Below are 26,586 nucleotides of genomic sequence, written 5' to 3'. Positions count from 1 at the left end.
CCTGGGCCCACAGCAATGAAAGTGCTGAGTTCTAATCACTGGATGGTCAGGGTATTCCCAGCAATCACTCTTTTTAATATTTATTTATTTTATTATTATTATTTTTTAAAGCCTACTAGGTAATACTGAGGCATCTTAAAGTCTGAGAATCTCTGGCTAGTAGTAAAGCCCAGGACTATCAGATTCCAAAGCTCTAGTTTTTATGTGTGCCAGATTGACTCTGATAGTACAGTTGCAGGCACACCGAGAGAGAAAAGCTAATTTCCCCTTTCTCAAGGTGGATCCACCAAGAAGAGGAGCTACCTGGAGATGCTGGACCTGAAGGCTCTAAAGCCTGTGTATAGCAGTGACAGCTCCTAAACCGAGGGGGTCCCTTTGAAACCATCTCTGGAACTTTCTCTCCTTTTGTCTGAACGGCTAACAACCTGAGAGTCAGACTACAAGAAGTGGAAATTTACAAGGAAAAGCAATCATGAGTCACACGTTGACACTAAAAGCTCAACAGAACATCGTGAAAAGGAATAAAAAGAAAAACACAAAATTCTGTCTGCAGGGACAATTATATTTTCTGGTTGCTCCAGGATTAAACTGAATCCAGAAGAATTGAATGTTACAAGCTTGCCATCTCCAGGTTTATTGAATATCTTATTGCGATTATTGAATATTTTGCAATCATCCTCTTGGCTGACAGATTAAAGGACACACTTATTAAGTTCCTGGCAACCCAGAGTTGACTGGAATTGTTCATTCCTTGGAAATAGAAATTTAAATGCCTTAAGAAAGTAAACAAATTCTTTCACATACATTAAGGAATTAAACTGTCAGAGAAGGATATTAGACTCAAAAGGGGACATAATAGACCATCAAAACTAAGAATTATCTTAGACACCATCTGTCCCTGCCTTCTCATCTTAAAGATGAAGAACTGAGTCTCAGAGAGTTTTCTCAAGGTTACCCATTGAGTCAGTAGTAAAACCTGGGATAGAGTTGGGAGCTGTAACCACTCTGGTCCTTGTCCCCTGGTCCCCTTCAGAGAAGGGAAGTATGATCAAGAACGGTTTGTCTTTTGATTTCTGTAGACCCCCAATCTGATTTCTGCACAAATCGAACCTTCTCAGATTGAATTATACTTTTCATCTCCTGGTTATGGGAATAGCTGAGGTGTTCCTTTAAATATTCATTGACTGCCAACTATATGCCAAGCAGGGTAGGGATTGTAAAGATAAATAAGACATGGTCTGTGCCTTCAAGGATATTACTGTCCTCCAAGAGGAGACCTGTAAGTGGATTAGTTTCAATAAATGTGATAAGTGATAGAGAAAAGGCATGTATAGAGCCCTAGGAACACTGATCAGAGACTCAGCAGGTGATTAATTCTGCCTAAGTGAGTTAGGCAGTACTGTCTGTGAGGGAATGGATTTTGATTTGAAGGAAGTGCAAGAAAAAGATCCTCCCAGATAGAAGGGAAAAAGGCTTGTAAAGGATATGGTGAGCTAGAGGAAGGGGCCTTGAGGTATAGGGTGCTTTGTTTTGAGATCATTTTGGCCAGAAATACAGCTGGAACAGTAGCAGGAACCTGCTTGAGAAGGGACTTATATTTCCTGATTTAAATTTACTGACTTAAATTCACTTTCCAAGAAGGGTCCCAGTTTGGAAATTAGGATGATCCCAGTGTTAGGTGCTCTGGCATATTGTTGGAACCTGGCCTCATATTCTCTTCAATGTGTATAGATTCTGCTTTCCTGAGCTGGCCAGCCATTCTTCCTCAGGAAGAGGAAGAGATTCAGGAAAGCTGCAAAGCCGAAGTTGCTTTTGACAATTTATGCTAGGCCACTACATCTTGAGAAGAAAATAGAATTGTTCTCTACACCTCACAGGTGGTCCTGAATCACAACAGGGCACTTAGGAAGTGCTTGTTAAAGTAATCAGGGATAAAGAAGTGATGTTGAAAATGTAAATATATAGTTGCTAGGGAGCAGAATGATCTGAGCTTAGAGACCAGACTTTTTTTTCTTTTCCCTCAGCTCCAAGCTACAGCCTCGACAAGTTGAAAAGATTGATAATAATTCTACTATCTAACGTTTTTTGAGTAATTCCTGAACAAAGTACTTTATATGTGTCATTTCCTTTCCTATTCTCAGCAGTTCTATGAGGCAGATCAGGGAAACTAAGGTTCAGAGATTTTAAGTAATTTGCTAAAGGGCACGCAACTCCCAGTAAACCAGACCCAGGATTGAACCTGGATTTATATGATTCACCTACCAGCAGCCTGTCCTTGAATATTTTCTTTGCTTGACTCTTGTTGTTGTTTAGTTGCTCAGTCATGTCCAACTCTTTGTGACCCCACGAACTGCAGCACGTCAGGCCTCCCTGTCCTTCACCATCTCCTGGAATTTGCCCAAGTTCTTGTCCATTGAGTCGATGATGTCATCCAACCATCTCATCCTTTGCCGCCCTCCTCTCCTTATGCCTTCAGTCTTTCCCAGAATCAGGGTCTTTTCCAGTGAGTCGGCCCTTAGCATCAGGTGACCAAAGTATTGGAGCTTCAGCTTCAGCATCAGTCCTTCCAATGAATATTCAGGGTTGATTTCCTTTAGGATTGACTGGTTTGATCTCCTTGCTGTCCAGGGGACTCTCAAGAGTCTTCTCCAGCACCACATTTGGAAAACATCAATTCTTCAGCACTCAGCCTTCTTTGTGGTCCAACTCTCACACCCCTACATGACTACCAGAAAGACCATATGGCTGTAGCTTTGACTATATGGACCTTTATCAACAAAGAGATGTCTTTGCTTTTTAACACACTATCTAGATTTGTCATGGCTTTCCTTCCAAGAAGCAAGCATCTCGACTTTTACCCTCCTAGATTTTCTTCTTCCTCTCCAGCCATTTCTTCTTATGCTTCTTTCTTGGTTCTTCTTCTATCCATTCAAACATCCCAGGACTTAGTCCAGAATCTTCTCTTTTTCTTCTTATGCTTAGTCTAAGTGGATGGTGATGACATTAAATGAGATAATGAGCATAATAAGAGGCCAGAGTTGAAGCAGAAGAAGAATTCAGATCTAGACAGGTAGGTTTGAAGTGTTATTGAGTCACTGAAGAAATGTCAAGTTGGCAGTTGGATTTTTGGGCTTGGAGCTCAGCAGGGGAGTCTGGCCAGGAAATATAGATGTTTCTATATTATATATACAAAGTGATTGAAGACTTCCGTGAATAAGGAAACTGAGGCACATCGAGATGGAACACATTACCAGGTGTCACTTAGCAAGTTAATGGAAGAACAAGAACATTGAACCAGGACTTAGCTATTAGAAATGGCTACAGAAAAGCAGTCAGTTAAAGCTGAGGGCAAAACAAGGGTCTATGAAAGGGGCTATGTGACCAGTCCAAGTACAGACCTTCTGGTCGTCCGCCTAGATCCTGTGATGGAATTTAGAATGTGTGACGAAGTTAATAGATTAGATGGCCTCCTGGTTGTCTACTCAGCCAGGATTATGATAGGATCTCAGTATTCAAAGCATACTTTTCTGAATCAAAATAGAAAGTTTTAAATTTCTAAAGTCTGATTTATATATCGGTGGTTAGGAGTGGACCTATGTACCTTGGAAATTCAGTGAAGGGGCCATAATGTTGACATAATCACAAAAGTTGAGGAGCCCATGTCAAGTTCTTGCCCAGGTGGTCGGTTGCCCCTTTGCCCAGAGAGGGAACATCTTTGCAAAGCAAAATTCAAGGAAGCTGGAAGACCAGAGTGCCAAGGACAGGCAAAATCCCTTTGTCCCCTACATTACCATCTCCATCACTTTCCAGATAGTCTTCTACATACTTCTGAAGGAATATGCCATGATGTTTAGTTAAGCTGACTCAGTAAGATGCTCTTGACTGGATTGAGAGGAACTACCTAAGCCACCAGATATCTATTATATCTCTAACTCACACCTATCTGTAGAGTGGACAGATGTGAAGTGAAAAGATCCCCCAATCACAATGCTAAGTGTTGGTAACACAGACAAGAAAAAGACAGCTCTACTCCCCCAAGTCCCACGATATTTTAGGGAACACAGACACAGCGATACGGCATGATACCTCTAATAGAGGAATGTGCAGAAGCTACAAAGAAAATGGCGTCTGGTGAAGGGAGGCTATTCTGGCCCATTAACCATGTAATTCATCTCTCTTCGGGTGATTTACTCTTCACTTTGCCAGCCATGTGAATTGACTCCCTAATTATGTGGAGGCTGGAAATGAAAGTAAAATTTCAATCCCTTGGCAGTAAAACAAGAGGAAATGTGTTAAACATGATATCAAAGATACATTTAGCAGAGATACGGTATAGAGTAATCTTGACACGTTCCTTTCCCTTACCCTCCACGTCTAGTTCAAGACCGTATTTTGATTAGTCTGCATCTTCGATATATCTGGAACCCATCCACATCCTCTGTCCCCATCCTTGTCTAAGTTATCCTCATCTCCGACCTCAGTAAGATCCCAAGCACCTAAATAATCCTTGTATTCATCCTTGTCATCCTCTCATTCATTTTCTTAAAGGCAAATGTGAATATGTTGCTTCATATCTCCTTGGTTTAAAACAATTCTGTGGCTTCTGATTTTTCTTAAGCTGAAAACCAAACTCCCCATTCAGATCTTATATACAAATCTTGCCCTTCTCATTTCTTCCAAGTTCTCCATTTCACTCTCCCTCTTTCTGTGAACTCCAGCCACGCTGCCTTCGCTAAGTGCTCCACCTTTTCTGCACCCGTTCCACTTCAGGGCCTTTGCTGTGTCTACCCCAGGGTGGACAAACTGCAGCTCACAGGCCAAATCCAGTCTACTCTTTGTTTTTATAAGTGAAGTCGCTCAGTCGTGTCTGACTCTTTGTGACCCCATGGACTGTAGCCTATCAGGCTCCCCTCTCCATGGGATTTTCCAGGCAAGAGGGCTGGAGAGGGATTGCCATTTCCTTCTCCAGGGGATCTTCCCAACCCAGGAATCGAATGCAGGTCTCCTGCATTGCAGGCAGACACTTTACCATCTGAGCCAATAAAGCTTTATTGGAAAAGAGCCATGCTTATTTGTTTATATCTGAGATAAGACGTGCATAGGTGTTTTTGTGCTGCCATCAGTAGTGTTGAGTATTTCCTATTGAGACCATCGAGCCCACAAAACCTAAATATTTACTCTCTGGCCCTTAAGAGCAATGTTTCACGACTCCCCATTTAGACAACTGGCTATTCCTACACTCTTCCTCTAACTGACTCCTTTAGATCCCGATTCATGGATTTCTTCCTTTTCTCCCCAAACCAGACTGGATTCCTCTGTTAGGTGCTCTCACAGAATTCTGTTTCCTCAGTACAGACCTCATCTTCCCAGCATGTTTAAGGTACATCTCTTCTGACAGTTGGAAGGATCCAAGAGGGGAGGACCATTTCTGTTTGTTTACTACTGTATCCCCACCCCAGTACGTGGCATGGTGTGTGACACAGAATAGATACACGGAAATTCTTATTTAGTTGAATAGATGGATAAATGGATGGATGTATAGACAGATGGGACTCAAACATAGCAATGCTAAGAATAAAAAGGAATATCTAGAAAGCCTGATATAGCTGACACTATACACTGTTGACCTACTTTTTGCATTCAGAATTGAGTGCAGCAGAGAAGGGAATCAAAGAATGTTTCTTTGCCAGACAGTTGATATCCAGATCTTAGCATGTCTTCACCCCTTGCCACCAACCTGTAGTCTGCCAACACTGAAGGGAATTTTTCAAGTCTCTTTTCTGCAAAATTGGGAGCTGCTACTCAGAATATCCACAATAGTCAACTGTCGGCTGGTCTGGTAATGTGATACAATCATTCCTCTATTCATAGGAAAAGGGAAGGATAACAGCCAGTGGTCTTCAGACCAGACACAAATAGAGGCAGAGACTCGGAAAGACTTCTTATATGGCTCTGTCAGTGGAAGAAAAGTCAGGAGGGAGGTATAACAGATGGTACTTATTCACTGGCTGGATGGCCTCACAGGTAGCCATGAGAACATCAGTTATCTGGGAATGTTCTGGGAGACAATGGGCATCCGTTACATGGATCCAATCTCTATAGTCCAGGAGATCTGACTTCTTCACGTGATTTGTCTTGGGAGCTGAGATGTTTCATTAGTTACTGAAACTCACTTGCTAAGTAAAAAGGAAGAAATTTGAACTGTGCTGGTTTTTCAGATGAGTAGAAGCCAAAATGAGCTGATAGAATATCAGTGGGACCTGGGATTAGGCTTCTTGGAATGCTTCAAGATGATCCAGGAAAGTCTTAGGAAGGAGATGAATCTTAAAGAATAAGCAATCAGAGGTTGTCAAAGCAGAAAAGAAGCGTGTTATTGCTGTCTGTGCTTTGTTATGAGACATCATGTCAACACTTAATGGCATAAAACAACCACCATTATATTTTTGCTCTCAATTCTGTGGTCCAGGAGTTGGGGGAGGGACCACTAGGAATATCTTGAAAATGAGCAGACTCAGATGGAATGACTTGAATGGCTGGAAATAATGGGGATGACTCTCCAAGGGCCATATGTCTGGGTCTTCACTTCCTCCTCAAGTGGCATCTGCTGGGGATGAGCCCAAATGGCTCCTTTATTTGCATGTCTGACCCCTTGGTTGAAATGACTAGAACATCTGGCGATGGCTGGCTCCTCTTTCTATGCATCTAACTTGGTCTTCTTTGTAGCATGGAAGATTCATGGTAGTCAGACTTACTGCAAGATGGTTGACTTCCCCCAGAGCAAGTGTTCCGAGAAAGCCAGGAGGAATGCCAGTCCTCTTAAAACTAGGTTGAGAACTGGCCAGCATTATTTCTGCTCCACATTAATGTTAAAATAGCCACAGGTGAGCAGTACAGAAGCAGGTTCCACCTGTCCATAGGGGAAATGGCACGTGCCTATAAGAAGGGAAGGAATGAATGGTGGTCATCTTGGAGATAAACTACCATGTTGTCCTAAAAGAGAATATATGTACCTGGACACAAAGGTGTGAGAGGTCTATTTAGCTGATAAAATGAGGACTAGAAGTAGCAATACTTTCCACATCCCCAGTTTCCACTTAGGCTGCAGTGATAACTCTTCCATTACTAGCACCTGGTTGTCAAGGTCTCTAAAGATCTTCAGAATCTTTAAAGAGCTTTTGCTCTCATGCACAATTTCTTGTGAGTATAAATGTATTCCCTAAAAGACAGAGTCCAAAAGACATCAATAAAATTAACTCTTCCCTAGAACTTGAGAATGTGAATGACAAGAGACGGATGTTGGTGTCTTTGTCCAAGGTGCTGTTTCTCCTTGAGATCAGGCTGACCCTGATCCCTTTCTCAGGAAGTCCTTTCCCTAGGACTTGTAATCATGCGTGGTTTGCCGTCCCTGGAGTATTTGGATTATTAACTCCCTGGGGTTACATGGTGGGAAATGAACCTAGAAAGGTAATCAAGGACTGTGTCTTAAAGATTGTGAAAAACTAGAGAGTTTGGAAATTGTAATGTTTTCTGCAAGGAGCTTCCACAGATTTTGAGATGTGGAGAAGCAGAATTGAGTCCAGTTTCAAAAAGAGCATCCTAGTAATAGTGAGGAGAATGTATTGGACTGGGCTGGGAGTTAATAAGACTAACAAAAAGTAAATATTGTGTCTGTATATATCAGATTCAAGGAAAGTGACTTAGCACAAAACTGTGGTGCACATGGACATTTTGTTTTACACACACATCCACACCCACACATACACACATACCTGTTTACAGAATTAATAGTCACTACAAACAGATTGGTGTGGCCAGCTCTTTGTAACAAAGCAGGTGATAGAGGCTGTCCTAGAACGTTCCATTCTTGGGACTGTTTTTAAGCCTAGCAGTATTGATTAAATTTCCATCCTTGCTCTATATTTTCTTTTTCAGTCAATATTTTGATGATTTGGTGCCTGAAAATACTTGGAGAGGTTTGATTTTTGAAATTAGTATCCTTATTCAGTTAATGTCTCATTGGGCCAGTTCAGTTTTTCCAAGGTGAACACCCCTTTCATCTTCAGGGTCTTTGATCTGAGTTGACTGAAATTCCCTCTGATCTATAGATGTGACAGAGGATCAGAAAGTAAGCGAGTCCTTCCACACTAGCAGAGTCACTTCTGCTTCTGCTACAGTGAAGACGCGTGTGGTCCTCCAGTGAGTGTTCAGCCAGCTGTGCTCTAGCAAATGCATGTACTTGTAAAGCTGGTCCCTGGGCACTCTTATTAATAACCCTTCTTTCACTGTCCCCGCACTCTCCTTGCAAATTGACCCTTCAGCAGAGGTTTACCTAGTACTTCAATATTGTTAATATGCTTTACTTATAAAATAGCTACTTGCCAAGCCTGTTCTGCAATGTAAAAATAAAAGTCTCACCATGCCACTGTCCATCTAAAAATCTATCATTGGCTCCCTCTTGCTCTCAAAATGTAGTTAAAATGCATCTCATCGCTGATGCTAAAGCTGAAACTTCAATACTTTGGCCACTCTGATGCAAAGAACTGACTCATTGGAAAAGACCCTGATGCTGGGAAAGATTGAGGGCAGGAGGAGAAGGGGATGATAGAGGATGAGATAGTTGGATGACATCACCAACTCAATGGACATGAGTTTGATCAAGCTCCTGGGAGCTGGTGATGGACAGGGAAGTCTGGCGTGTTGCTATCTATGGGGTTGCAAAGAGTCAGACACAACTGAGCAGCTGAACTGATGGCCTGTAGGAATCAGAATGATCTGATTCCTGTCTACATCTTTGGTCTTATCTCTCACTTCTCTTGACTCCTCAATATAGTTCAGTCTTATTGGCTTTCCTTCTATTCTTGGGAAACACTAAGTATTTTCTCAACAGCATGGCTTCCACAATTCCATTCCCCCTCCTACAACATTCTTTCTATCATTCATTGTTTACTCTTATTAATAATTTAGATGATTCTCTGCCATCTTTTTGGAGAAGGCGTTGGCACCCCACTCCAGTACCCTTGCCTGGAAAATCCTATGGATGGAGGAGCCTGGTGGGCTGCAGTCCATGGAGTCGCTAAGAGTTGGACACGACTGAGCGACTTCACTTTCACTTTTCACTTTCATGCATTGGAGAAGGAAATGGCAACCCACTCCAGTGTTCTTGCCTGGAGAATCCCAGGGACGGGGGAGCCTGGTGGGCTGCTGTCTATGGCGTCGCACAGAGTTGGACACGACTGAAGTGACTTAGCAGCTGCCATCTTTTAGAGGGCTCCCCAATCTCTAAACAATGACCATTTTTTCTAGTCCCCTTTATTACAAGTGTGATGCATTCAAATATTTATTTAAGAGGTTTTGTTGTTTGATTCTTGGCTAATTTGTAAGCTCCAGACTACAGAGACTACTTCTGTATTGGCTAGCACTGTAACCCTGGAGACTAGCATTAGGAGCCTGATATATGGCAGATGCTTGATGAGTATTTGTTGAATAATCATTATGTTAATTTTGTGATCAACATGGATCACAACAATTCGCTTTTAACTATGCTGTATTCAACTGGCTATTCTTGTCCATTGCATGGAAAACGAGGTCCTGCAGGCATGGAGATGACTAAGGTTGCTCTTAAGGTTTGATTCCATGTTAGAGGTGGGGAGATGGGAGGAGACCATTGCACTAGTCTGGGAGAGGTGGATGGGGTGCTCTTTGCAACTCTATTTCTTAGGAAGTCCTTATCCTAGTATCTTTGTCCTCATGATTTGTGTGTGTGTGTGTGTGTGTGTGTGTGTGTGTTTTAATTTACTTATTTTTAATTGGAGATGATTGCTTTGTCATTTTATGTTGGTTTCTGCCTTACATCAACATGAATCCACCATAGAGGGAGGGGACATACAGATACCTCGTGTCTTCATCATCAGTTCTAAAGACCTCATCCCCAGTAATGGCATCCTTGGATTCCGTCATCCAGTGGAGGCCTGGGAGACAGAAGGAACATTCTTCAGAACTGCTCTGTGGCTCCTGCTACCCCTACCCCTGTGACCTCTCCTGTCTCCTCCAGAGGCCTCTGTGCTTCTAACTTTTTTTTTCCTCCTTCACCTCTTTTCCCAGTCACTGCTTATTCACTTATGGATATTCCCAATATCTGGGAAAATCTAAAAAGTCAATTTACTCTTATATTTAAGGAATGTGCCTCATTGTCTTTAAAGAAGAAAGCAGAAGAAACTAACATTTATTTGGTCCTAACTGTGTACCCGGGGCTATGCAGGATGTTGTGATATGTTATATCTTTTGATTCTGACAATATCTGAACTGACAGTTATTATTGGCAGCAGGCTTCTTTGACAACTATAGAGACTGGGGTTTAGAGATATTAAAGTGTAACTTGTTCAAGGTCACATATGTAGTAAGAATCAGGGATTCAAACCTAATATTTCTTTTACATATGATTCAACTACTATACGGTACTCCCTCCCAAATACTGTGAGATAACGCAGACACTTCTGAGGCCACTGGGGAGATGGCATGTTCTGATGACGTCTTTAGCATTGCTCTCTTCAGTGGCTAGAACATAGTGAGAAACCTCCTGCATGCGTTCATTCAACACTGTTTGCTGAGCGCCACATACACTGTTTGTATGTGCTAGATACATTTCAGGCTCTCATACCCCATCAGTGAATGAAGTGGGGAAGAGTTCCTTGTCCTCATAAAGCTAGCAAGATATTGGTGGTAGGGAGTAGAAAAAGAGAGACAAGAAGTATAGAATGGACAGTAAAAAGATAAGTGAATTTTATGGCATTGTAGAAACTGACAAGTGCTATGAAAAAAAGATGGAATAAGATAAGTGGCGTTTGGAGTTATAAGTGGAGAGCATTGCAGCTTTACAGAAGATCATATTTGATCAAAGACTTGAAGAAGACAGAATGTCCGAAGTGTTCCTGTGGGAGGTTCCCAAGGCAAGAGTGTGCCTGTTGTTTTTAAGGAAAAGGAAGACCCTATTCTAGCTGCAAAGGTTCAGAGTTGTTGTTGCTGTTGTTCACTCACTAAGTCATGTCTGACTCTTTGCAACCCCTTGGACTGCAGCACGCCAGGCTCCACTATCTCCCGGAGTTTGCTCAAACTCATGTCCATTGGATCAGTGATGCTATTCAACCCTCTTATCTTCTGTCTACCCCGTCTCCTCCTGCCCTCAATTTTTCCCAGCATCGAGGTCTTTTCCAGTGAGACAGCTCTTCACATCACGTAGCCAAAGTACTGGAGCTTCAGCATCAGTCCTGAGTAGTCAAGGTTTATTTCCTTTAGGATTGACTGATGTGATCTCCTGCAGTTCAAGGGACTCCCAAGACTCTTCTCCAGCACCACAATTGGAAAGCATCAGTTCTTCACCTTCTTTATGGTGCAACTCTCACATCCATATATGACTACTGGGAAAACCATAGCTTTGACTATACGGACCTTTGTCAACAAAGGGTCCAGAGAACAAGGTTTTAATGATGAGCAATCTATACTGTTCTTTGTTGGAGAGAAGTTGGAAGTCCAAGCTAATGGGGCCCACAAAAACCATAGACTTACCTCAATCCAGATCTTTCAGAAGACATCATGGTAAATGAGTTAATCCAACCTGCTTCCAGAGGACTACAAGGATCCTTGTACCTATGAAGCCACTGCTTTCCAAGTCTCTCTGGTGCTGAGTCTGACCTTCATTAGCCCATAAGGTCTGGCATTGAAGCCTTCCTCCACTTTCCCATTCTCACTCCTGCTATGACTCCAGTCTGACTATACTGGACTTTGCAAATTCTCTTTTAACCTAGTCACTCATGCTGTGACCATGGTGATTTTCCTCCCCTCCCCACCCCCCAGTCTCATACCTCCACCTCAGTCAGACATATTCGCTTGGTCCCTGCTTGGCAAGGAGCCCAGTGTAATGTCGTTAAGGGGGTTAGCTTCACAGTCACTTCTGTCATTGTTTTCTAAAAGCACCATTGCTTTTTCAACTGACCCCACACATGGTGAGCATTTAGTCACCATTTCAAGTCATTTATTTAGCGTGAAAATTTGTTAGACCATTGTTTAGCAAATTCATTGCATTGAACTTTTTACTTAGCAGAATCACTTAATTAGTATTTTATTACTGGAATCGACTGTCAATTATGTGGCTAATTCATTTACTTAGGGAGTGAATGTTTTATCTGGGTAATGCAATTCAGAGTGCACTGTTAACTCTTTAATGATTAAATATTGTTGTCAGTGGCAATTTATGTTATAAGGAACATTAAATCATTTATTTCCCTTGAAGTATCCAGGTGTTGGAGAAATGTGTAGAGAGAATAGTTTAGAACCACTTATGAATTAAAGGACTTTCATTAACTGACTGTTAATGAAAGCTAAATAAAAGTAGCTGGAGAATTTTGATTGGACCCCTTGAAATAAATTGTTATAATATGTATACTTACATGTGTATATTGCTGTAACACATGTAAATGCTCTTGTACTGACATGATTCCTTGGGCTCTCACAAAACCACTGTAGAGTGACGTTGGGGTTTGTATGTGGCAGTCTCTCAAATGACTGCAATGATTCCTGCCTGCTTTCATATATCCTGGTATTATCCCTTCCATTGAACACAGACTGTTTTACTGACTGACTTCTAATGAATAGAATGTAACAAAGTATGGACATGTCACTTTCAAGATTAGGTTATAAAAAGACTGGGGCTTCCTTCTAGCCTAGTCTGCTCACTTTCTCTCTCTCACTTGCTCTGTGGGAAATCAGCTGCCAGGTTGTGAGCTGCCCTACAGAGAGATCCACTGGGCATGGAACTGAGGACCTTACTCCAGTAACCCATGAGAAAGTGAATCTGCTTGCAACCACATGGGTGAACTTGAAATCAGATTCTTCCCCTCAGATGAGTCTTCAGATGCAACCATAGTCACACCAGGCAGCTGGAATACACCTTCATCAAAGACCTAGAGCCAGAGGTACCCATGAAATCTGCACTCAGATTTCTGACCAACAGAAACTATGAGTAGGTGTTTGTTGTTTTAAGTTGCTGAGTTTGGGAGTGGTTTGTAATGTAGTGATAATTAATAGCTTCCCAGGTGGCTCAGTGGTAAAGAATCTACCTGCTAAGGCAGGAGATGCAGGTTCACTCCCTGGGTTGGGAAGATCCCCTAGAGAAGGAAATAGCAACCCGTTCCAGTATTCTTGCCTGAAAAATCTCATGGACAAAGGAGCCTGGCGGGCTACAGTCCACAGGGTCTCAAAGAGTCGAACACAGATAAATGACTAGGTACACACGCATAATAGATAATTATTACATGACTTAACATGTGAGATGTTATAAGAATTTACCAAAAACTTTTTGGTTCATAAGGAGTAGAGCCAGGATTTAGCCTTGGTTCTTCTGATGTATTTCTATAGGAACTGTGGTTAAGACCTCTCACTGCAACTGTAAGGAGTCCTTAAAGCTTTGACATCTGATGAGCGCTGCTACTCCAAGGCAGTTTCTCTGTAACAGTGATTCCCTTGTGACCTGCACACTGTTATTCCCATGAGAAGAAGCCACTAGAATTCTGGAGAAGCTTGTGAGCAGCAAGCTTGTAGGACTGATGTTCTTTACTATGTTTTAATCAGGAATTGAGTCAAAATTTCCCTTTGTAACATCAGTCACTGCCCAACCTGCATTAAATGATTGCATATGTAGTTCCCAAACATGACTGACCCCAAACTAAACCTACTAAATCCTTGGGTCTAAAGAAGAAGTCTGTATTTAACATGTTTCCTGAGTGACTCTTAGGTAACATCAAGATTTGAGATCCCCTACATAACACAAAATAGATTCCCATTCCAGTGAGCAGATTGTATAATTCAACTGAGCGTCTGCCATGCTAACCTTTGATGTACACACTCAGCTTTATTCTTATGAGAATGTTAGATATCTGTCCTTCCCAGAGTAAAGGCCATCAGCTTTGGTTGCTTGAATGTTTTTGTCTAGTTGGTTTTGAACAACACTAAGCTGTACTACTTCATTCGTTCACTAAAAGCAGAAAGGACAGTGCTTGCTTTTTTGAGTAACTCTAGGACCATTAATGAACCAATTATATTTCTTAACTGGAAGTTCCCTTAGAAACCATCTAATCTCTCGCTACTCAAAGCACAGATCCATGAACCAACAGCATCACCATCACTGGGGAGCTTGTTACAAGTGCAGTTCTTGGATCACTGAATTAGAATATGCATTCTTTACTCTCTGGCATGTATATTAAAATCTGGGAAGCAGTGGTCTAATTTAACGGCATAATTTTAAAGCTAAGATCCAGAAAGGTGAAAGTCATTATGCAAGACAATTTAGTGGCAAAACCAGGATGGTGAGTCTTGCAACTCCACAACTGTGCTGCTGCCCCTCTATTTGTGTTCAGTTGTCCCTGTACCTTATTATATCCACACACACTGCTTAAGGATCCAGGGGCATGGTTTGAAATGGAGAAATCGGGCACCTTTCCACCCAGGATAATGGCAAACTTGTTTCAAACAGCTGTTGCACATGTAAGTTTCCTCTCCCAGACAAGTTTAGTCATTTCATTTTCTCTTTGTTATACGTCAACAAAAGACAGAGTCACCTGTCAGGCTGAAGATTGTAAAACCTGACAAAACTGAGTTTTTCTAGTTTGGCTAAGTATTACTCGGCAAGTATTTTGCATACCTTTGTCTTATGATGATTTTGATGAATGAAAGAGAGGAAATAAGACAAGCCGATGTTTTCAGTGTGATGCATTATTTACCTTTTTTTTCTCCATCAAACACCTTCCTGTGAAGATGAGGGTGTTGGAATGCAAGGAAAGATACAGAACACAAAATGTTCAGCTGTTTAGTGTGAGCACAACTCTCGAGCTAGAGAGAAACACCATCGTGTCCCACCCAAGCTGGAGTCACAGCAATGCTGCAGCCTTCAGCCTTAGATAAACTCACCCTTCCCCTACACAGTCTGTCATCCCCCCTGTATGAACCTCTCTCAATAGCCACTGCAAAATCCCTCTTTCCTGCTTGCAATAGTATCAAAACCATACAATTTACTTTTCTTTATTATTTCTGCTTCAAGTAACTTACTAAGCAGGACATGTTCTATGTTCTTCGGAATATTCTATCTATTATATATTGACATGACCAACCATATACAGAACTTTCTGCTGATGGTATTAAATAACCTCACAATGGTGATAATCTTTCAACACTGAGGGAACGCACATTTTCTCCTTAACATACTTCGTTCTCTTCTGCTAAGTGTACACTTCACAGGAAGCCATTCCTTATCAGCCAAATGTGTACCATGCTGTATCATCTGTTTACAAAGGTTTTTTAGGCACATATACCAAAACTTAAGTGCCTCTGAAAGTAAAAGTGGATGGTGAATATGCAGTGATTAAACACTGGACTTGGGCTTCCCTGGTAAGCTCAGCTGGTAAAGAATCCACTTGCAATGCAGGAAACCCTGGTTAAATTCCTGAGTCAGGAAGATCCACTGAAGAAGAGATAGGCTACCCACTCCAGTATTCTTGGGCTTCCCTGGTGGCTCAACTGGTAAAGAATCCACTCGCAATGCAGGAGACCTGGGTTCAGTCCCTGGTTTGGGAAGATCCCAATTACCACTCCAGTATTCTGGTCTGGAGAATGTCATGGACTATTCTAGTCCATGGGGTCACAGAGTCGGACATGACTGAGCAACTTTCTCTTTAGGTATGATGGAAAAAGAGTTTGTGTTTCCAATGAGCTGAAACACATTAAAAGTCCAGAGGGACATCCTTTCTCCTTTGTGGTTCGGCAGGACATTTGCAAGACCCCACACAGCCCCACGGCGGTGTTCCTCTCATATCCTAGTTTGCTCACTGAGCAGTTAAGACCAAAAAGCATCTTCTTGTTGCTACAGGTCTTGTGCTTCTGGCACAGCAAGTAATCTGCATTTTTGTTTGAATTAAGTTAATAAAACCTACTCTGTGAACCCTGGCTGATATCAGCACTTTTGCTGTTTTGACGTTTTCCCACTGATTTTCATGCAATTGTGACAAAATGGGGGGAAAAAAAGAATGACTTTCATAGTTTCTTTTTAATAGTGAAATCCTTTCTTCAAACACAACCATACCTAGAAATAAGTTTTATAAAACAGATTAAAAAAAAAAATTTCCCTCTGACTGGAGCAGAGGTGAGGGGACACTCATGTGTTTGCTGAGTCTTGCTCACGTGCATACACACATACACACACGCGCACATGTGCACACACGTACAAAACCCCTCCTGAGGGTCCAGTTCACTCCTGACCCACAGGAGAGACTCTAAACAGAGGTCTCCCTTCCTAACTCTGGCTCAGCTCTTAGGTCCCTAAGCCACAGACTAATAATTCACTTATTCTTTCCCCAGAGACCACATGGGTGAACCTTTTCATTCTATGATTTACCCAAAGTAAAAATAATGATCCCCGCCACTGATCACTTGAACAGCTAAAGACTGATTGTTGTCGTTTTTGTTCAGTTGCTAAGTCCTGCCCAACTCTTTACAACCCCATGGGCTGCAGCACGCCAGGCTTCCCTGTCCACCATCTCCTGGAATTTGCTCAAACTCATGTCCATTGAATCAGTGATGCCATCCAACCGTCTCACCCTCTGTCATCCCCTTCTCCTCCTGCCCTCAGTCTTTCCCAGCATCAGGGTCTTTTCCCATGGGTCAGCTCTTGGCATCAAGTGGTCAAAGTTTTGGAGCTTAGCTTCAGCAGCAGTCATAAGAACAAGGCTAGTACTTGAATGGCTCTGCCTAAAATCAAGCAGTGCACAGAGTGCATGACCATGCATGGAAACCCTGTGGACCCCTGGACTGGAGGAGCATCAGGAAAGATGGAGCCCCAGCTTGTGGGGCTCTCATAGATCACAGGGTATCACCGAGAGACACTTTGCTGCAACGGTCACCCTGCGTCCAGGAGTCAGCCCTCAGCCTAGAGACGAGAGAAACTCAGAGGCCAGTGTTTGGTCATGTGAGGGATCCTTGGGCTGGAAGTGCTTCTGCATCTTGGCTCTGCCACCACGGGAATCAATACCTGTGACTAAATTACATTCAACTATAAACATACATGCACAAGTTCATGTAGAATTGGGAAATCTGAGTAAGGTCAGTGGAGTGTATTCATGTCAATGTCCTGATCACGATGCTGCGTGTCAGTTATGTAGGACAGTAACACTGGGGAAGACTGAGTGGAGGGTATAAGGGACCTCACTAAGTTATTTCTTACAACCGCATGTGAAGCTACAGTTATCCCAAAATAAAGCTTTCTGTTAAGAAAAAGCTGGTGCTCTGGTAAAGGACCAGTAGGTAACCTCAGACCCTGGCCAGGCTCATCAGAGTCTTCAGATGTATTGCATGGTTTTCCTAGGCATTTACTCACTTGCCAGACCAAGTGTGTGATAAAAGTGTTCCACCCATTTCTGATGATTGTAAAGTGGTTTATGTGTGTCGTTTTTGCTTAATCATTTTTGGCAGAGGCTTGTCTAATTTTCGGTGTTTTCAAAGGAAAGAGCCACTTTTTATATTTCTTCAGCTTCTCTGTTGTGTCCTTAACTTCCATTATGTCCCATTAACATCTGTTCTTATATTTATTTACTTACTACTTTCACTAACTGTATTTTTCATCTCTAGAAGTTAGATTTGTATTGTGCAAAGCCACCCATCTTTTTCCCATGATGTGTTGCCTTAAGCTGTGGTTCATGATCCTTCCATTTTCTCCTTAGTCAGTCTAAGTGTATTTATTTTATTGTCTCTTAGACAGTTTTATTATTTTCAATTCTTGGTAGGCATATCTCTTTGTGTATCATGTCTGCTGACTTTCTCTCGTGGGGATAAGCTTCCTCACACGGCTTGTCATTCTTTGTATTTTATTTTTCCACTTTGAATTCATCTTTAGTGGAGGCTATTTTGTTCTGTGGGAATTAACATGTCTTGGATTGTGAAAACAGTCCTATAGGGTGGTTCTCATTTGCTTTTCAGGACAGGAAGATTTTCTGTGATATTGCAAGATTTTGTATGCTGACTGCTAGATTGGCAGTTGCTGTCTCACACACAGAGAACAGATGTGGGACTAGACACTGGTGTGATTGGGTCCAGAGCTTCCTTTGTATGTTGTCTCTATCTGAAAGCTGTACACCCTTCTTTTTATTGTTTGGTTTTTATTTTGTATTGGCATATAGCTTATTAACAGTATTGTAATAGTTTCAGGTAAACAGCAAAGTAACTCAGCCATTCATATACGGGTATCCATTCTCCCACAAACTCCCCTCCCATCCAGACTGCCACGTAACATTGAGCAAAGCTCCCTGGTATATACGCTTCCTTTTATTCTACTAACTGAAACCTTTAACTTAAGGGTGTTCACACACACACGCACAATTGACACAGATATGCAAACACGTGCTTAAAATTAGATCCTTCACTTAAGAACAAGATTAAAATAGTATATATTGGCTGTCCACTGCAAAAGGTAAAGAAGTTAATATATATACGTTTTCTAGTGATTCATCAGTCACCATTTCCTGGTTTTCCTTAGTAGCATTTCAGAAGTTAATCCAGTATTTTTAGTTTAGCTGTTTTTACATCGTTTCTCTTTAAGAATTCTTTTTTACAGTTCATTCTGTTTCAACTCACATTTATTTTGGTTTTCATACTCATATCTCTGTTTAACTGATTTTGTTGTATAACAAATTGGTTCTTTTATAACATGTTTGCCTCCAATCTTATGCGTTTTTTATTTTATTTTTTTAACTAAAAGATTTTTTTCCCCTTACCTCCCCACACCTCTAGAAAAGAATCAGAGCCAGTATAATTCCTGAGTCTTTGTGCATCAGGGAACATCTTTCTGTAGCCTCATAAATGAAAAACAACTTTATCAGTGTATGATTTTGGAGTCACAGCATTTTTCCCTCAACAATTTTATTCCAGTGATTTTGGGCATTTAAATTTAGGCAACAAAAAATATGGTTAGCATTTTTTCTTTTTCTTTATAGATAGCCTTTTCTTCCAGCCTAGATGTTTATCTGCATTTTTGCGCATCAATAATGTTTAATAATATTATCAGGAGATTTGTTCTATTTTTAAGTAGTACAATGGAGAGCTCTTCACATTTGAAAATTTGGGGTTTTTATTCTGCCAAAGAGCTATTTTTACATTGTATCCTTTATTATCACATCTATTTCATGTCTTCTGTTCTCTTCTTTGATAACAGCAATTATCTGTCTTTATGCGTCTGTTTTCTTTTCTCTGAAAATGTCTTTTTGGTGTCTTCACACATGAACACACATGAGCAGATGATAGATACCAGGAAAATAGGAGTCTTGCTGTTCTCATTCCCTTGTATATTCACTGCAAAGTTCTCTAATTCTTCCCAGTGTCTGCCTGTTGCTTATTCTCAATACAGATTCCAGTGTCCTTTCTGGTTTTGTTAATACGTTTTGGTTTCATCTTTCTTTGCCTTGCTCGATCCATATTTTGAAACATCTGTCCTCATAGTTAATCTTTAACTACCTTTATTGTTCCATGTTTTCTTGAATTCCATACCAACTCAAATGCCTTTCTATTTTCTATTGTGTAAGTTACAGAAAAAAACCAAATGGGCTTAAACAGTAGGTTAATGTACTATCTTACAAAAGAGGAAGTCAGGACTTAGAGGAGGTTCCATGGCTTGGTGGAATGATATGAACAAGAATGTCATTAAGGCTCCAATTCCTTTCAAGTTCTCCACTTTGCCATCTCATATTGGCACTGTCCTCAGCCTGGATCCCCTCTAGGAGGTAAGATTGCTTTAGCAGTTCCAAGCATCAAGCCCACACATGGTAGTATCCAGTAGGAGACGGAAGTTGCTGGGGTATCCTTCTTAGAAGCAAGGAAATCTTCCCTAGAAGAAAGTAGAATTCCCCTAATAAAACATCCCTCCTAGCTCACTGAAAATGTTCGAGAGTCAGCAGAGATGATAGAAACACCCAAATGGCTTGAGGAAATCAGGATTTGCCCCTAGGTCTTGGAATAGGGCCATCCTCCTCTGAGTCACATGGAAAATGTGTGGGCACCCGAGCTTATTTGGGAGTTCTGCCAGAAAGGAAGAGTTTGGGGGATGACTGTTGAGTCAGTAGTCACCACAGAGTACTCTTTTCTCTTGAAAACGTTATTTTTCTCAGCATCCAGAGTGTTATTTTTCTTCTTTTTCACATCGTGGGTTTTTCTAAGACTCCGTGCTGTTTTGTTTCTGTTTTCTTAACTCTGAAGAAGCGGTCTCTCCAGGACCGGTGTTTGCAAATAAGCAGAGATGGCAGGTTCTTACTGTCGCTTTTGCTGTTCAGCCGATCGGAATCCTCTTCTTGTGGCTGAAGCAGAATAAGTAATGCATGTCCACAGTTCCCTCTTCTGTGTGATGTGTCTTCCACCATCCTTCCATCTCATGAGAGCTATGGAAGAAGAAATTCATCCTCTCCCCACAAAGAGAAAGATTGATTTCTTTAAGCAAAGGAATCCAGAAGCACGTTCCCATGACTCTTCCCATGACAGCTTTTTTTTTTTTTTTTTCTTAATACTGAACTTGCATTCCGGGGTACAGAGGTGTTTATCTACCCTCTTTTGTCTGTATTTTTTTTTGGCTGTACCAGGTCTTAAGCCATGCGGGATGTTAGCTCCCCAACCAGGGATCAATCCTGCATCCCTGCCTTTGCAAGGCAGATTCTTAACCACTGAACCATCAGGGAAGTCCCACCTTCTTTTGTCTTTGCCAATAAAAGGGACTGAGGAAGAGGAAGGACTTGGAGATGCATGATCCCTGTATTGGCTTACTAGATTCTCTGAGCCCAGGAAAGAAAATGGGAAAAGATGAAACGTTTCTGTCCTTTGAGCCAATGTTACCTCAATAACAAAGTATAGAAGTGTCAATTGCCAACTATATTATGACCGTTTCAGCTCTTTAGAATGTGGCACAGTGAGGTAGCACTGCATTTACTATTAGTTTTACAAGTTCAACCCTGGACAGTTGGTCAGATTTAAGACTGGGAGACAAGGTAATTCTGTCTGCCATTACATTGGGTAAGAACACATTCCTGAGGGAGATATGAGATGGGGGTGTGGTGTGAACATAACACTTTCTCAAAGGTCACAAATCTATACACACCTATCCTGTTTAGTCACTTGAAGTGAAGTGAATTGAAAGTCTCTCAGTCATGTCCAACTCTTTGCAACCCCATGGACTATACAGTCCCTGGAATTCTCCAGGCAAGAATACTAGAGTAGGTTGCCATTCCCTTCTTCAGGGGATCTCCCCGACCCAGGGATCGAACCTGGGTCTCCTGCATTGCAGGCAGATTCTTTACCAGCTGAGCCACAAAGGAAGCCCCTATCCTAGTTTAAGTCAAAAGTAGCATATTATGCCTATGATTTTATATTTCACTATCATTCATAATGAGATAAAGTAAAATTGATTCAAAGTTGATTTAAAGAAAAATTTTGAAAGCATAACTATGTAGATACGCACTATTCAATGAAGTTGCCCCTGGCCACAGGTGGCTATTTACATTTAAATTAATTGAAATTAAGTTAAAAATTCAGATCTTCAGTCACATTAGCCATATTTGAAGTGCGTGCTAGTCATAGGGGCTTCCTAGGTGGCACGACGAGTGGTGAAGAAGCCATCTACCAATGCAGGAAGTGGCTGCCGTATTGAACGTGCAGATGTAGAGCACGTCCATCCTTATACGCCGTTCCGCTGGACAGTGCTCTGCTAGAGCCGTATGGGTAGGTGCCTTTTGGAGTTCACTCTAGCTCTAAGTCATCTCTCTTTGGAACTTGATTTGCCTCTGGATGTCTGTGTATACCCGCCCTGCCCGGTACTGTGGCCACTGACCATATGTGTTGTTGAGCACTAGAAATACGGCTGAGTTGAAATGCTTTATAAGATACACTTTGGATTTCAAAGCCTTAGTATGAGTAAAGAATGTCAAATATATCATTAATAATTTTATACCAGTTTTGCATTGAAATGTCATTTTGATGCATTGGATTCAACAAAATTTCTTACTGAAATTCATTTCACTTGTTGTTTGTTTTTTTTACCTTATTTAATGTTGCTATAAGGAAAGCAATTTAAATTACATACGTGGCCCATGCTGTATTTCCACTGGACCTCTTTACCCTTCTATGTAACTCCAGAATGTTCTCCCTCTCCCTGTATCTTTCTCTACATCTGCGGTTCCCAGTCCAGGAGCTATAAGCCACATGTGGGATTTTAAATTTAAGTGAATTGAAATTAAGCAAAATGTGAAATACAGTTTGCCCATCACATTAGCCGCATTTCCCATGCACAGTAGTCACATTTGATAAGTGGCTACCATATTGCACAGCAGAGATACAGACTATCTCCTTCACCATGGAAATGGACAGAGCTGATACAGGCTGTACACAGTGACAGCAAAATCCACAGAAATGGATGTGCTGCTTAAAGCTTGAGGAATGTTTCCACGGAGCCTGACTCTGGAGCATGTTACCTACCACCTCCCAGAGCCCATCCCCTCTCACTTTTGTCAGAAGTGTTTACGCACCTTCTCTCCTACAAGTGGCAACTCCTCTTCCTCTGAACACGCTTTCCTCCACCCTCCTGTCTGTACTTGTATCTCACACTGCGCTTTGTACAATGTAGGTACTCAGTTCATATTTGTTAGCTGGTTGGAGTGGCTATTCCTAGCAAGTGATTAGAAATATGTAGCTGACATTAGTGGAAGATCTGTAATGACTGGAAGCAGGAGAATAAAAAAGAAAGAGAAGGTTCCCAAGGAAGAAGAGACAGGAAAGAGGAAATCAGAGGGAGCATGGTAACCTGGCAGCTCATACACGTCACCATAAGCACTCTGCTCGCCATGCAAGTGCCTCATAGGCAGCAGCAAGACTCGTTGAGGTGGTCGGGGGTGGGGAGGGAATTCAAGCCCTAGACAACAGCTATAGAAAAAAGTACAGAAGAAATCCAAAATATTATTATGTGATAAATAAACATGCAAGATCCATAAATGAGAAGTTGAAATGCCATGAAAGGGTCTGATGAGGAGAAAAATGAAAACTGTTCTCTCCCTGGGCCAGCTGGTTCGAGTTACATTTTATGAGCAGCATGTGGATTCCAGCGCCCTTGTTGAATTAGCAACAGAATCACACATTAGTTTTAAGGCTCCCTCTCGAATAGGAACATCATAACGCTTTTTAATTGGGGCTGATAAAAACGTAGCGTTACTTGTAGGTTCCTGAGAGAAGTGAGTTGTGAAATTGGGTTTTCATTAAACCTAATGATGGAAAATTAAGTATAGTGCGTCTGGTGAAATGGGGTGTGATAAAAGGCATCACTTCTGCATTATCAGAGGTTAATAAGGGAATAGGTGAAGTAAGATACATTGGAAAAGGGAGTCCAACTAGTTGAATTAATAAACCTTGAAAGTCCCTTGGTTCCGAGTCTTCACAGCATCATTAGCACCAGCACTGACATTATTACAAATGTTACAGCAATACAAGTTGCTAAATTTCAGACATGTTTATTTTCCATTCCAGCGTTGGTTTTGCTGACACTGAGTTTACAGTCTGTCTAGCAATGTGTTTAGAGGAAAACATCCATATTGGTAGCTGTTTGGTTTTGGAAACACTTGGCATCTCACAAAACTCATCAGGTGCTTGATCCTAAGAAGCCTATCTCTGCCAGGCAGCTGGTCTCCCAGGCCGCTCAGGCCCATGGGTCTCTGAAGATATCTGTCCCCGTATATGATGGTGGCTTAGGTAGGAGACACTCCCAGGGCTCCAGGCGCTGACTCTGATTCATCCTGTCCTGGAAAACCATGAAGTACAGCATCTGGAGAAGCAAACCCAAGTGTTCCTTTCTTCTCCAGCCCCATGGGTGATATTCACCAGAAGGATGCCACATATCCATGGCAGCTGGGATACCAACAAGGCATGTGTGCTAAGGCACTTCCATCATGTCCGACTCTTTGCAACCCTGTGGACTATAGCCCGCCAAACTTCTCTGTCCATGGGGATTCTCCAGGCCAGAATCCTGGAGTGGGCTGCCATGCCCTCCTCCAGGGGATCTTCCCAACCCAGGGATTGAACTCACATCTCTTATGTCTCCTGCATTGACAGCCTGATTCTTTATCACTGAGCTACAAGACATAATGTGTCTTTAAAAAGAAGGCATCTTCTTAAAATCCTTCCTACTGGCTTGAAGGTTCGTAGACATTCACACCTCTCTAGGCCTACCTCACACCATCTCTTACAACTTTGCCCCCATCACCTCGCCACCCTCCACTTCTGCTCCATCCCAGCCTCCTTGCTCTTACATAGATGTGCTTGGCTTTTCCCACTTCTCTTCTCGTGCTTCCACTGGGTCTCCTTGTCTGTCCACCTTACAGGGGTTCCAAACCCCTGGGCCACAGATTGGTACCAGTTCATGGCCTGTTAGGACCTGGGCTGTACAGCAGGGGTGAGCAGCCATCGAGTGAATGAAGCTTCCTCTCTATTTACAGCCGCTCCCCATCACTCTCATTACCACCTGAGCTCCACCTCCTGTCAGATCAGCTGGGCCATAATAAATGTAATGCAATTGAATCAGCCCAAATCCATCTTCTACCCTGGATCCGTGGAAAATTTGTCTTCCACAAAACTAGTCCCTCGTGCCAAAGAGCTTGGGGACCGCTGTACTAGACTGTCAAGGGTGAAACCTGTCTTCCGAGCATTTCCAGTGCCTGCCAGAGTCCCTGGCACAGGGTGAAGTCTCAGTAAACCTTAACTCCCAATCACAAGGGTGTGATGGAGAAGGGACACAGTGCCCACATTTGCCAGCTCTGTGTTGAAGCAGTGCCAGTGCAGATGAGTTACCTATGACCTCACATCAGAGGAGAAAAATAAGCTGTATTTTCCTCATGCTTGCCAGGAAACATGTGCTTACATCTCAACTTCTTACGTCATGTGCTTACATTTACATCTTCCTGGTGCATAAACCTGTAAGTTCTAGATCCTTCTGTTGGCAATCATTTCCTTACAAGGAACAGCTTTGCTCATGGCAACGCATAGGAGGAAAGTTCACTTTTACAGAATCAGTGTTTGATGGATTATTGTGACATCGAGACAAACTGAAAGATGCATTCTGAAAAGACAGGTTGCAGAAAATGAGGAAATACATGCTAAACCTCCCAGGAAATGAGTGTGGCATAGACCTCGTGGGGTCTGCCTTGGTGCCTTGCAGTGTCTGAAAACATCTGGGTGAGACACATTAAATCTGGCAGTCCTCATCATGCACACCACAAACACAGCGGTCTAGGGCATAGACTGTCCACGTCTCTGGGAGGAGAGACCAAGCCTGAATGGTTCTGGATGAGATGCACTGGCCCTAGAAGATTGACGGTGTGTGGCTGGCAGGGAGTTCAGAGGGTAAGAATATGGTTTTACTGGTACAAGGGGAGCAGAAGAATTCAAATTCCACCCTCAACAGGCATCAGTTTTGAGGGTGGCCCAGCTAATACAGGGCAGTGAACTCAATTCAGTGTGTCTAAAGATTGTTAGCAGGGGAGATTATAGATCTTATGCCAAGGAGAGGTGATGAAGGAGATCAGGTATACGGCCCGGGCCTGGGAGAAGTAGCTGAAGGAGGAGGTTCAGGCCTCTCTACTTGTGAGGTAGGTACAGCATCACTCCTGGATTAAGAGTGTTACTTGCTGGGGAAATCAGACAGTAGGCAGAAAATGATCACACTGCAGATGCCATAGCTGGAGAGAGCAGCTGAGAGGGTGAGGGTCCCTGCTTTTTACTGTGGATCCAAGACTGGCTCCAGTTCCTCCCAGGTTACAACCTGAAGGCAACAAACTGGTAGAGAAACCAGGTCGCAAGGATACAGTCAAATGGACCAGAAGCAGACAAGTAGCTCTGATCTCCAGGGACCACCAAGACATTCCAGGCAGGCTGCAGGAGGGTGCTCCCAGTATCCAGCCTGCCGGCTTCTCACTGGTTCTGGACTGGCCTGGATTGGCCACGACCACCCTGACAAGTCTGGAGGACGGACAGAGCTGACAGCCAGCTCGGAAGCTTGGCTTTACTCCCTAAAGATGCACCCTTGAAGTAGAAATAGACCGCAGGTTATTGTGTCACTGGTTGGTTGGTTGTTTATTTTCTTAAACCCGCCACTACAGCCAGGCCAGGGAAACCACTATCTCTGTTCTTTCTGAAGTTCCCTGATCAGCCGTCCTGAGTTAGCTCCCTCGGTCCTCCCCATGTCAAGCTGGGGGAGGGACAGAGGACAGAGGACAAAGCTCCTATAGGTGATGGCCTGTTCTGCTCCTTCTCTTTGAAGCAGATGGCAGCCGCGGGGAGCTGGCGCAGCCCACCCTCACGATCCAGACTCACCCCTACCGAGCCTGCGACCCCGTGGAGATGAGCTATCCCCGGGACCAGTTCCAGCCTGCCATCCGGGTGGCTGACCTGCTCCAGCACATCACGCAGATGAAGAGGGGCCAGGGCTACGGGTTCAAGGAGGAGTATGAGGTAAGAGACCACCCTGCAGGAAAC

At 42.6% G+C, this 26,586-nt stretch overlaps 1 protein-coding gene across 12 annotated transcripts in view; it reads left to right on the top strand.

The window, feature by feature from the left end:
* The window catches only part of PTPRT (protein tyrosine phosphatase receptor type T), a 1,155,533-nt gene that overhangs the window by 1,033,376 nt on the left and 95,571 nt on the right, over positions 1 to 26,586 (top strand). For 8 of the 12 annotated variants that reach the window (XM_025001262.2, XM_025001258.2, XM_025001260.2 and 5 more), the window contains one exon: positions 26,372 to 26,562. In XM_025001262.2, the coding sequence (XP_024857030.1) occupies positions 26,372 to 26,562 (191 nt within the window). The remainder of the gene's footprint in view (positions 1 to 26,371; positions 26,563 to 26,586) is intronic. The other 4 variants (XM_025001261.2, XM_059893057.1, XM_059893058.1 and 1 more) reach the window with 1 other exon arrangement.

Source organism: Bos taurus, chromosome 13 (genome assembly GCF_002263795.3).
Source record: "Bos taurus isolate L1 Dominette 01449 registration number 42190680 breed Hereford chromosome 13, ARS-UCD2.0, whole genome shotgun sequence".
Taxonomy (NCBI): domain Eukaryota; kingdom Metazoa; phylum Chordata; class Mammalia; order Artiodactyla; family Bovidae; genus Bos; species Bos taurus.
The sequence above is the reverse complement of the archived record's forward strand: the minus strand, read 5'-3'. Positions and strand labels throughout refer to the sequence as shown.